Source organism: Anomaloglossus baeobatrachus, chromosome 6 (genome assembly GCF_048569485.1).
Source record: "Anomaloglossus baeobatrachus isolate aAnoBae1 chromosome 6, aAnoBae1.hap1, whole genome shotgun sequence".
NCBI lineage: Eukaryota > Metazoa > Chordata > Amphibia > Anura > Aromobatidae > Anomaloglossus > Anomaloglossus baeobatrachus.
In genome coordinates, this window is record NC_134358.1 from 70,243,676 (window position 1) to 70,256,430 (window position 12,755).

The 12,755-nt window shown below is 51.1% G+C and overlaps 1 protein-coding gene across 1 annotated transcript in view; it reads right to left on the minus strand.

Annotated features, from left to right (window-relative positions):
- Positions 1–12,755, minus strand: part of DCAF13 (DDB1 and CUL4 associated factor 13) — a 77,266-nt gene that overhangs the window by 17,041 nt on the left and 47,470 nt on the right. The window contains exons 7-9 of the mRNA XM_075353024.1: positions 9,785–9,867; positions 8,180–8,344; positions 6,081–6,216 (exon numbers count right to left, since the gene is read on the minus strand). Coding sequence (XP_075209139.1) covers positions 6,081–6,216; positions 8,180–8,344; positions 9,785–9,867 — 384 coding nt within the window. The remainder of the gene's footprint in view (positions 1–6,080; positions 6,217–8,179; positions 8,345–9,784; positions 9,868–12,755) is intronic.

A 12,755-nucleotide genomic window follows, 5' to 3' on the forward strand; every position in this document is an offset into this window, starting at 1 on the left:
AGGACTCAATGGCCACACAGTCAGGTTGAGGGCCACAGAATTCAGATGGAAAAACGGCCCTTGTGACAGCAAGTCTGGGCGGTCTGGGAGCGCCCACGGTTGACCCACCGTGAGATGCCACAGATCCGGGTACCATGACCGCCTCGGGCAATCTGGGGCGACGAGAATGGCGCGACGACAGTCGGACCTGATTTTGCGCAGCACTCTGGGCAGCATCGCCAGAGGAGGAAATACATAAGGCAGTCGAAACTGCGACCAATCCTGAACTAATGCGTCCGCCGCCAGAGCTCTGTGATCTTGAGACCGGGCCATGAATGCCGGGACTTTGTTGTTGTGCCGTGACGCCATGAGATCGACGTCCGGCGTTCCCCAGCGGCGACAGATCTCTCGAAACACGTCTGGGTGAAGAGACCATTCTCCCGCGTCCATGCCCTGACGACTGAGAAAATCTGCTTCCCAGTTTTCTACGCCCGGGATGTGAACTGCGGAGATGGTGGAAGCTGTGGCTTCCACCCACTGCAGAATCCGCCGGACTTCCTGGAAGGCTTGACGACTGCGAGTGCCGCCTTGGTGGTTGATGTATGCAACGGCAGTGGCGTTGTCCGACTGGATCCGGATCTGCCTGCCCTCCAGCCACTGATGAAAGGCCAATAGGGCTAGATACACTGCCCTTATCTCCAGAATATTGGTCTGGAGGGATGAATCTATCGGAGTCCAGGTTCCCTGAGCCCTGTGGTGGAGAAAAACCGCCCCCCACCCTGATAGGCTCGCATCCGTGGTGACCACAGCCCAGGTTGGGGGTAGGAAGGATTTTCCCTGCGACAGAGAGTTGGGAAGGAGCCACCACTGAAGAGACGTCTTGGTTGCAAGGGAAAGAGAGACGTTCCTGTCGAGGGAAGTCGACCTCCTGTCCCATTTGCGGAGAATGTCCCACTGGAGTGGCCGCAGATGGAATTGCGCGAAGGGCACTGCCTCCATCGCTGCCACCATCTTCCCCAGGAAGTGCATGAGGCGCCTCAAGGGGTGTGACTGACCCCGAAGAAGAGATTGCACCCCTGCCTGCAGCGAAAGCTGTTTGTCCAGCGGTAGCATGACTACCGCTGACTGAGTATAAAACTCCATCCCAAGGTACGTCAGTGATTGGGTCGGTGTCAACTTGGATTTTGGGAAGTTGATGATCCACCCGAACTGCTGGAGAGTCGCCAGAGCGACGGAAAGACTGTTTTGACACGCCATCTGAGAGGGTGCCCTGACCAGAAGATCGTCTAAGTAGGGAATCACCGAGTGGCCCTGAGAGTGTAGGACCACCACAACAGATGCCATGACCTTGGTGAACACCCGTGGGGCTGTCGCCAGGCCGAAAGGCAATGCCACGAACTGAAGGTGTTCGTCCCCGATGGCGAAACGCAAAAAGCGTTGATGTTCGGATGCGATCGGCACATGGAGATAAGCATCCTTGATGTCGATCGATGCTAGGAAGTCTCCTTGTGATATCGAAGCGATGACCGAGCGGAGAGATTCCATCCGAAACCGTCTGGTGCTCACATGTCTGTTGAGCAGTTTGAGGTCCAGAACAGGACGGAACGAGCCGTCCTTTGGCACCACAAACAAGTTGGAGTAAAAGCCGTGACCATGTTCCTGGGGGGGGAACAGGGATCACAACTCCTTCTGTCTTCAGAGCGTTCACCGCTTGAAAAAGTGCATCGGCTCGCTCGGGGGGCGGAGAGGTTCTGAAGAAACGAGTCGGAGGACGAAAGCTGAACTCTATCCTGTAACCGTGAGACAGAATGTCTCTCACCCATCGGTCTTGAACATATGGCCACCAGGCGTCGCAAAAGCGGGAGAGCCTGCCACCGACCGAGGATGCGGTTCGGGGATGCCGAGAGTCATGAAGAGGCCGCCTTTGAGGCATTGCCTCCGGCGGGTTTTTGGGGGCGTGACTTCGCCCGCCACACATAGGAGTTCCTCTGGCCTTTCTCCGGCCTGCTGGACGAAGAGGATTGAGGCTTGGCGGAGGGACGAAAGGACCGAAACCTCGATTGTATTTTCCGTTGCTGAGGTCTCTTCGGTTTGGACTGGGGTAAGGAGGAGTCCTTTCCCTTGGATTCCTTAATAATCTCATCTAATCGTTCGCCAAACAAGCGGTCGCCAGAAAACGGCAAACCGGTTAAGAACCTCTTGGAAGCAGAGTCTGCCTTCCATTCACGCAGCCACATGGCCCTGCGGACTGCCACAGAGTTAGCGGATGCCACCGCTGTACGGCTAGCAGAGTCTAGAACTGCGTTCATGGCGTAGGAAGAAAAAGCTGACGCCTGAGAAGTCAAAGACGCAACCTGCGGAGCAGAATTACGTGTGACCGCATTAATCTCAGCCAGACAAGCTGAGATAGCTTGGAGTGCCCACACGGCTGCAAAAGCCGGGGCAAAAGACGCGCCCGTGGCTTCATAGATGGATTTCACCAGGAGCTCTATCTGCCTGTCAGTGGCATCCTTTAGCGATGAGCCATCTGCAACCGATACCACAGATCTAGCCGCCAATCTAGAGACTGGGGGATCCACCTTGGGACATTGAGCCCAACCCTTAACTACGTCAGAGGGGAAGGGGTAACGTGTGTCAGTAAGGCGCTTAGTAAAGCGCTTGTCCGGAACCGCTCTGGGCTTCTGGACAGCATCTCTGAAGTTAGAGTGATCGAAAAACGCACTCCGTGTACGTTTGGGGAACCGAAACTGGTGTTTCTCCTGCTGAGAAGTCGACTCCTCTACAGGTGGCGGCGGGGGAGATATATCTAACACCTGGTTGATGGACGAGATAAGGTCATTTACTATGGCGTCCCCTTCAGGTGTATCAAGATTGAGAGCAACGTCAGGGTCAGAGCCCTGAGCTGCGACGTCCGCCTCGTCCTCCAGAGAGTCCTCAAGCTGGGAACCCGAGCAGCGTGAAGAAGTCGGGGAAGATTCCCAGCGGGCCCGCTTAGCCGGTCTGGGACTGTGGTCCGGGCAGGAGTCCTCCACGTGAGACCTAGGGCCCCCCCCTGGGAACGCGTTGCGGCGCGGACAGAGAGGGGCCTGGAGGCGACGATCCGACAGGGCCCGGGGCCTGTGTAAGGACCGGTCTGGACTGCAAAGCTTCAAGCAGCTTGGCAGACCATTTGTCCATAGACTGAGCCATGGATTGTGAGAGTGACTCAGAGTTTTTCAGCAAGAACGGCAAACTCTGTCCCTGCCGCCTGGACAGGGGGAGCAGGGGGGTCTGCCTGAGCCGAGGGGCCCCCTAGTGACCGAGGCTCCGGCTGAGCAAGCAAAACAGGGGTTGAGCATTGCTCACAGTGAGGGTAGGTGGAACCCGCAGGTAACTTAGCCGCACAAGAGGTACAGGTCGCAAAATAACCCTGTGCCTTGGCACCCTTGCTCCTTGTGGACGACATGCTGTTGTCTCCTAGGAGAGTGATCACTGAGGGTATATGGGAAAGGGTATACAGACCGACCGAACAGAAATATATAAATATATAGTATCTATTCCGGCACCCTAAGGGGACCAGCACCGGGTGACCGGTGTGGCTTACCGACCGCTAAAAAGCGGAGCGTGTGTCCTCCAGATTCCCTGCCTTAGGTCTCCCAGTGTTGCAGAGCTCTTTCCTGGAAATCCTCCACTGGCAGAATGCCAAAAAAATGGCTGCCGGAGCTCTCTGGGGAGGAGTGGGGCCGTGGGCGGCGCTAGAAAAGTGCGGGAATCTGGAGTCCCCACAGTGATCAGTGAGTGGGGAGGAAACATACAGGATGCTCCGGCCCTCACATCCGACGTCAGGTCGCCAGTCCCGCCCTTACCCCTGATAGACAGGCCCGGGGGCGGGAGTTTTGCTACTAGGCCGCAATTGAAGCCGGGGACTAAATTTAAGACCGCGTCCGACAAGCAGGCGCGGTCGGCGCGGAAGTCCGCCGGCCGTCACAAATAAGCAGCTGCTGCAGCGTCCGGGATGAAGGCGCTCCATGCACATCCCCCATGGGGACACAGAGTACCTTAGTGATGCAGGGCCCGGTCCCTGAGGATAAACAGACTCCTGTCCGACAGATTCCCACAGGGGCTGCGGAGGGAGCACGGTCCCAGTGAATGGATGACCGCTCAGGATCCCACTTCTCCCAGAGCCGCTAAGGGATGGTGAAGGAGACGGCATGAGGCTCCGGCCTTTGTACCCGCAATGGGTACCTCAACCTTAACAGCACCGCCAACGTAGTGGGGTGAGAAGGGAACATGCCGGGGGCCCCGTGGGGGCCCACTTTTCTTCCAACCGATTAACTAAAATGAGAATGCATGAGTGGATGTGTGCCTCCTTCCACACAAAGCATAAAACTGAGGAGCCCGTGATGCACGGGAGGGTGTATAGGCAGAGGGGAGGGGTTACACTTTTTAAAGTGTAATACTTTGTGTGGCCTCCGGAGGCAGAAGCTATACACCCAATTGTCTGTGTCTCCCAATGGAGCGACAAAGAAAAATACACACACACACAGTATTTAGTCAGCCACCAACTGTGCAAGTTCTCCCACTTAAAAAGATGAGATTTGCCTGTAATTGACATCATAGGTGACCACAACTTTGATAGACAAAATGAGAAAACAAATCCAAAAAATCACCGCGTCTGATTTGGCAAGATTTTTGTTTGCAAATTATGGCTAAAAAAAAGTATTTAGTCATCTAAAAACATGCAAGCTTTCTGGCTCTCACTTTCTTTAAGAGGCTCCTCTGTCCTCCACTCATTACCTGTAGTAATGGCACCTGTTTGAACTTATCAGTATAAAAGACACCTGTCCACAACCTCCAACAGTCACACTCCAAACTCCACTATGGTGAAGACCAAAGAGCTGTCAAAGGACACCAGAAACAAAATTGTAGCCCTGCCCCAGGCTGGGTAGACTGAATCTGCAATAGGCAAGCAGCTTGGTGTGATGAAATCAACTTTGGGAGCACTAATAAGAAAATGGAAGACATACAAGACCACTGATAATCTCCCTCGATCTGGGGCTCTATGCAAGAGCTCACCACGTGGGGGGTCAAAATAACCACAATAACGGTGAGCAAAAATCCCAGAACCACACACGAGGAACTACTGAATGAGCTGCATAAAGCTGGGACCACCGTAACAAAGGCTACCATCAGTAACACACTACATCGCTAGGGATTCAGATCCTGCAGTGCCAGACGTGTTCCCCTGTAAAGCCAGTACATGACCGGGCCAGTATGAAGTTTGCTGGAGAGCATTTGGATTATCCAGAAGAGTATTGGGAGAATGTCATATGGTCTGATGAAACCAAAGTAGAACTGTTTGGTAGAAACACAACTCGTCGTATTTGGAGGAGACAGAATGCTGAGTTCCATCTAAAGAACACCATACCTACTGTGAAGCATGGGGGTGGCAACATCATGCTTTGGTTCTGTTTCTTTGCAAAGAGATCAGTACGACTGGTCCCTGTATATGAAAGAATGAATGGGACCATGTATCATGAGATTTTGAGTGCAATCCTCCTTCCATCAGCAAGAACATTGAAGAGGAAACGTGCCTGGGTCTTTCAGCATGATAATGATCCCAAGCACACCGCCAGGGCAATGAAGGAGTGACTCTGTAAGAAGCATATGAAGGTCCTGGAGTGGCCTAGCCTGTCTCCAGATCTCAACCCCATAGAAAGCCTTTGGAGGGAGTTAAACGTCCGTGTTCCCCAGTGACAGGCCAACCTTGAAAAGACTTACAGAAAACGTTTGACCCCTGTCATTGCCAATAAAGGATATATTACAAAAAATATTGAGATTAACTTTTGTTATTGACCAAATACTTATTTTCCACCATAATTTACAAAACAAATCTTACCAAATCAGACGCGGTGATTATCTGGATTTGTTTTCTCATAGTTGTGATCTACCTATGATGTCAGTTACAGGCCAAAAATGCAGTGAAGATGCTGCTGCGTGAGTCACTGTGCTCTGATCTGCGGCATGAGTCACACGACTTACTGAGCGGAGCTGAGTATCCGGCCGGAGGTGCAGGAACTCCGCAGATGTAATTAGTATATTGCTTTCTTGGACAATCTTACCAGGCTGAGTTTCTCTGATGCGTTTGCTTTCCAAATACGGATGTTCATTTCATCTGAGCCGCACAGAATGTATTTGTTGTCGGACGACCAGCAGACGCAGGTGACGTGCTGCATCCTCGCCGTGTGATACACCTCCCTGCGAGCGACAGGAAAGTTAGGCATATGAAGACACAAAACATTACTTACAGCAACGACAAGTCATTCATTCAGTTCTCCCTGTAGGGCAGCGATATGTCCGATGGCTCTGACAACTAGAGGAAAGCAGAAAGGGTCACAAGATCCCTTGGTAATCTATGGCTGCCGGACCAGAGCACCGGAAACTTGCAACTATTCCCGAGGTGTCATTCGGCAGGACATCATTGTAGTGTGACACACACACACACACACGTCATGCTGGCCATACTAGTCTAAGGAGGCACTGGGAATACCGGCAGGGAGAAGGTTCGCAGTCCTCCAGCCACAGACTAAGGGGAACTTTGCACACTACGACATCGCAAGCCGATGGTAGCGATGCCGTGCGTGATAGTCCCCGCTCCCGTCGCAGCTGCGATATCTTGTGATAGCTGCCATAGCGAACATTATCGCTACGGCAGCTTCACATGCACTCGCCTGTCCTGCGACGTCGCGCTGGCCGGCGAACCGCCTCCTTTCTAAGGGGGCGGGTCATGCGGCGTCACAGCGATGTCACAAGGCAGGCGGCCAATAGAAGCAGAGGGGCGGAGATGAGCGGGACGTAAACATCCCGCCCACCTCCTTCCTTCGTCATTTCAGCCGGGACACAGGTAAGGAGATGTTCCTCGCTCCTGTGGCTTCATACACAGTGATGTGTGCTGCCTGCTGGAACGAGGAACAGCATCGTAACATCGGTCCTTCCGAAATTATGGAAAATTACCGACGCTACACCGATCATACGATTTCGACGCTTTTGCGCTCGTTAATTGTAGTAAAAACGATTCACAAACTCAGATGTCGACAGCGACGCTGGAAGTGTGTCACTTTCGATTTGACCCCACCGACATCGCACCTGCGATGTCATAGTGTGCAAAGTACCCCCTAAGGCCGCGCTCATATCAGCGGTATTTTTCCGCAAAACCTGATCCATCATGACTGCGTTTCAGTTAGATTCATCTACAATGGAATCGCGGCAAGATGCGGTGACATGCAGTTTTGTATGCCGCACGCAGCCACATGTCACCGCATCTTGCCGCGATTCCATTGTATCCATTGGTCTCAATCATGGAGATTTGCTTTACCCATCCCTGTAGAACCGCCATTGTGAAAATAAAATAGAAAAATAATGTTTCTGCAGGGTGGGACAAAGGCACCACAGCGACTTTTAGGTGTACAACCCCCAAAGTGCCGCGTCAGTCCATGGGTCATGTTCAATGCTGCAGCTTGCTCCGCGCTCACACCAGCGGTTATATTTACCTTTGCCATATTGAAAAAAAAAAAACAAAAAAAAACAAACACTTACTATTTTTTCAATTTTTTTCCCCCAAGAGACTTACAAAAACAGTTTTTGCCCCTCTGTATATTAGGCCGGTGCCACACGGGAATCTACTGCGATCCTCGCATGACCCTCTGCTCACACTGGCAGCACAGCAGGAGCAGTGTCACTGCGACTGAGGTCCGATCGGACCACAGCTGTGGGGGGCGGGCCGGCTCTGTGAAGGGGCAGGATTTATCTCCCTCTCTCCTCCGTTGCCGGCTATTGCCATTCTCGCTCTGCACTCGCAGTACACTGGTGTAGTGTGAGTGCAGTGCAATTTTACTCTCCCCCCCATAGACTTGAATGGGTGCGAGAGAAACCAGGATTGCATTGCACCTGCAGCATGCTGCGACTGTTTTTTCTGTCCGATTAGGTCTGAGAAAATAATCGCTCATGTGCGCTGACACACAGGCTAATATTGGACCAAATGGAATGCGATGTTTTATCACATTCCACTTGTTCCGATTTCCATGCCGTGTGGCTTAGGCCTTAGAGTCGCACCCCTTGTGTAATTCCCATGTATCACCAGACTTTCAGCCCAATCATTACATTAATTCGCATTTATCTTGTATCTTTTTTTATCTAGTGTTTCCGTGAAAAAAAACCTCACCTGCTGTGTCCGCTGCTAAAGGGGAAGATACGGATGGATTTGTCAAAGCTGGCAGTCACAAATTCTTTTCCGGTCGGAGAGTAGTCGACATCCAGGACAGCGGATACGTGGTCCATGTGCACAATTACGGGGGCGTCCATGTTGCGCATGTCGTACGTGTACAGTCTGCAGGATGAGAACATTTAGCTTAATACAAACTTGTGAATCCGATATTAGATCTTCCTGCCGCTCGTGAGCATACAAGTGAATTGCAGCCCTAACAATCTGATACTGAGGATTTATCTTTAGATGTGGAGGTGTGGAGTGGGGGTCTCATGGTACCTTTGCCGACCAGAAGATTAAAAAACAAAGTGCACAGAAATATCCACAGCGCAGTGCCCACGATTGTTACTTCATCCTCTCTCCATACAAGTGAATTGGAGCCCTAATAATCTGATCTAATGAAAGGATAGGTAAACGGGTTATTTCCCATAGATGAGGGATAACGTATCGATCACTGACTGCTGGGACCCCGAAAGGATAAGCAAAAGGATTATTCCCAATAGATCGGGGGAGAACATTGATCACTGTGTGTCTGACCGCTGGGACCCCCGGCAATCCTGAGTCTGGGCTCTGGAGATACCTCTGCAGGGCCCCATATCTAATGGAGCAGTGTTGGGCTCCATCCAGCCAGGAATAGAAGAGCTCCTTGCTGGGCTATCTTTGAGCTTCTTATAGACAATGAATGGAGCAGAAGTCAAACATGCCCAACCTCTGCTCCATTCATTGTCTATAGGAAGCTCACAGAAAGCCCAGCTAGACGCTCTGCTATTCCTGGCTGGATGGAGCAGAGGTCGAGCATGTCCACTATTGGCTTAGGTTAATGTGGGGCTCTGCAGAGGTGGAGCTAGAGCCTGTTCTCCGGATCCCTGGAGTCCCATTGGTCAAAAACAAACCAATCTGTAAGTTAGCCCTGATCTGGTGGGTAGCAAACAAACATATTTTGAGAATAACCACTTTATAGAAGATTCCTGGAAAACACCTCGGTTACTTACCGGTAGCCGGTTTTTCCAGAACCCATGACAGCACCCATATAATCACGTGGTGCTGTCATGGGTGAGGGGAAAACACCTCGGTTACTTACCGGTAGCCGGTTTTTCCAGAACCAATGACAGCACCCATATAATCACGTGGTGCTGTCATGGGTGAGGGGAAAACACCTCGGTTACTTACCGGTAGCCGGTTTTTCCAGAACCCATGACCGCACCACGTGATTATATGGGTGCTGTCATGGGTGAGGGGAAAAACTCTCTAAGAAGAATGACTAATCTGCTGCAGCTCCTGCGAATGTGATGCTGGTGCCGACCTTACACAGTAAATGTAATGTTACATGGGGACGAATAAAATGAATGCCTTTTATGTAATACATGGATGGACCAGGTCATCCAGAGCCGTTGATGTTTAGGGGCTCTTTGCTCTGACTGATGAAGTGAGGACATGGAGAGGTTGCACTCAATTCTCATTGGTAAGACACGAGATGATGGAGGTGAAGGGAGATCTGTAATTGAATGACACCATAATAGCTGGTAAGCCCCGTTCTACCCAAACCTACAGATTTTCACTTACTTGTAGTTCTCATTAGCGGCTGTAAATATAAAGGCCTCCATAGGGTTCCAGCAGAGAGCATTGGTCCTCATTTCCAAAATCATCTGCCCCATGAAAGAAAACAGGATCATTTCAAAAGTAATAAACTAGAAACTACAATGGAAGACATGAAAGAGTGTTTCAACCAGAAAATTCGATGGCTGATTTTAGCTATTAGGAATTCCTAGCAAGGTGCAATGTTGCCAAATGGTCATTTTTGATGCCACATGATTTTGTGTACAATAGACATCAAGTAATTGTGGAGCAAGTAATGAGGACGGAGTTCACTGTCACCAGTTACACTGGATTTTACCTATTAACTCAATAACCGAGAGAATTATTACGCGGCCCCCGAGAACCATCAATAGCTTTTAACCACTTCTTGCAAAAAATGTTATGCGCTAGGGCTTATTTTCAGGGGATGTCTTATATTTTCCCACGAACAACAATCCACATTTATTCTTGAACAAATAACAAAAAAAAAATCAACATTTATTCAGCTATAATCCGGTCATCTCATTTTTGGAACATGAACATATTGTGTTCCTTCTATTACCGGGTCAGAGGCAAATGTTCTTATCTGATCTGCTATTCTCATGGTGCAGAACCCGTCCTATACCATATTTACACAAGTTTACATTACCTGCGTAAATGTATTATTCTCCATGTACTGCTCAGTTTACCCCCCCCCAAAAAAAGCAGACGCCCCCTAAAAGAATCGCACTTGCCAGACCCCAAACAATTAGAGTTGGCAAGTAAATGGACTCTCACATACAAATCTGCGTAGCTGTCAGGTCCCCCTGCGTTCTACAGCGGTTGGCTCCCCCTGGAGAAAGAAGAAGGGAATTTTGTTTACTTACCGTAAATTCCTTTTCTTCTAGCTCCTATTGGGAGACCCAGACAATTGGGTGTATAGCTTCTGCCTCCGGAGGCCACACAAAGTATTACACTTTAAAAGTGTAACCCCTCCCCTCTGCCTATACACCCTCCCGTGCATCACGGGCTCCTCAGTTTTGGTGCAAAAGCAGGAAGGAGGAAAAACTTATAAATTGGTCTAAGGTAAATTCAATCCGAAGGATGTTCGGAGAACTGAAAACCATGAACCAAAAGAACAATTCAACATGAACAACATGTGTACACAAAAGAACAACCAGCCCGAAGGGAACAGGGGCGGGTGCTGGGTCTCCCAATAGGAGCTAGAAGAAAAGGAATTTACGGTAAGTAAACAAAATTCCCTTCTTCTTTGTCGCTCCATTGGGAGACCCAGACAATTGGGACGTCCAAAAGCAGTCCCTGGGTGGGTAAAAGAATACCTCGATAAAAAAGAGCCGAAACGGCCCCCTCTTACAGGTGGGCCACTGCCGCCTGAAGGACTCACCTACCTAGACTGGCGTCTGCCGAAGCATAGGTATGCACCTGATAGTGTTTCGTGAAAGTGTGCAGACTAGACCAGGTAGCTGCCTGACACACCTGCTGAGCCGTAGCCCGGTGCCGCAATGCCCAGGACGCACCCACGGCTCTGGTAGAATGGGCTTTCAGCCCTAAAGGAAGCGGAAGCCCAGAAGAACGGTAGGCTTCAAGAATCTGTTCCTTGATCCACCGAGCCAAGGTTGACTTGGAAGCCTGCGAACCCTTACGCTGCCCAGCGACAAGGACAAAGAGCGCATCTGAACGACGCAGGGGCGCCGTGCGAGAGACGTAGAACCGGAGTGCTCTCACCAGATCCAAAGAGTGCAAATCCTTTTCACATTGGTGAATTGGATTAGGGCAAAATGAAGGCAAGGAGATATCCTGATTGAGATGAAAAGGGGATACTACCTTAGGGAGAAATTCCGGGACAGGACGCAGAACCACCTTATCCTGGTGAAAAACCAGGAAAGGGGCTTTGCATGACAGCGCTGCAAGCTCCGACACTCTTCGGAGTGATGTAACTGCCACTAGAAATGCCACCTTCTGCGAAAGACGTGATAAAGAGACATCCCGCAGCGGCTCGAAAGGTGGTTTCTGAAGAGCCGTTAGCACCCTGTTAAGGTCCCAGGGTTCCAGCGGACGCTTGTAAGGTGGGACTATGTGGCAAACTCCCTGCAGGAACGTGCGGACCTGCGGAAGCCTGGCCAGGCGCTTTTGAAAAAATACGGAGAGCGCCGATACTTGTCCCTTGAGAGAGCCGAGTGACAAACCCTTGTCCATTCCGGATTGAAGGAATGAAAGAAAAGTGGGTAAGGCAAACGGCCAGGGAGAAAAAACATTATCAGAGCACCAGGATAAGAAGATCCGCCAAGATCTGTAATAGATCTTGGCGGACGTTGGTTTCCTGGCCTGTCTCATAGTGGCAATGACATCCTGAGATAACCCTGAAGACGCTAGGAGCCAGGACTCAATGGCCACACAGTCAGGTTGAGGGCCACAGAATTCAGATGGAAAAACGGCCCTTGTGACAGCAAGTCTGGGCGGTCTGGAAGCGCCCACGGTTGACCCACCGTGAGATGCCACAGATCCGGGTACCACGATCGCCTCGGCCAATCTGGAGCGACGAGAATGGCGCGACGACAGTCGGACCTGATCTTGCGTAACACTCTGGGCAGCATCGCCAGAGGAGGAAATACATAAGGCAGTCGAAACTGCGACCAATCCTGAACTAATGCGTCCGCCGCCAGAGCTCTGTGATCCTGAGACCGTGCCATGAAGGCCGGGACCTTGTTGTTGTGTCGTGACGCCATGAGATCGACGTCCGGCGTTCCCCAGCGGCGACAGATCTCTCGAAACACGTCTGGGTGAAGAGACCATTCCCCCGCGTCCATGCCCTGACGACTGAGGAAATCTGCTTCCCAGTTTTCTACGCCCGGGATGTAAACTGCGGAGATCGTGGAGGCTGTGGCTTCCACCCACTGCAGAATCCCCCTGACTTCCTGGAAGGCCTGACGACTGCGCGTGCCGCCCTGATGGTTGATGT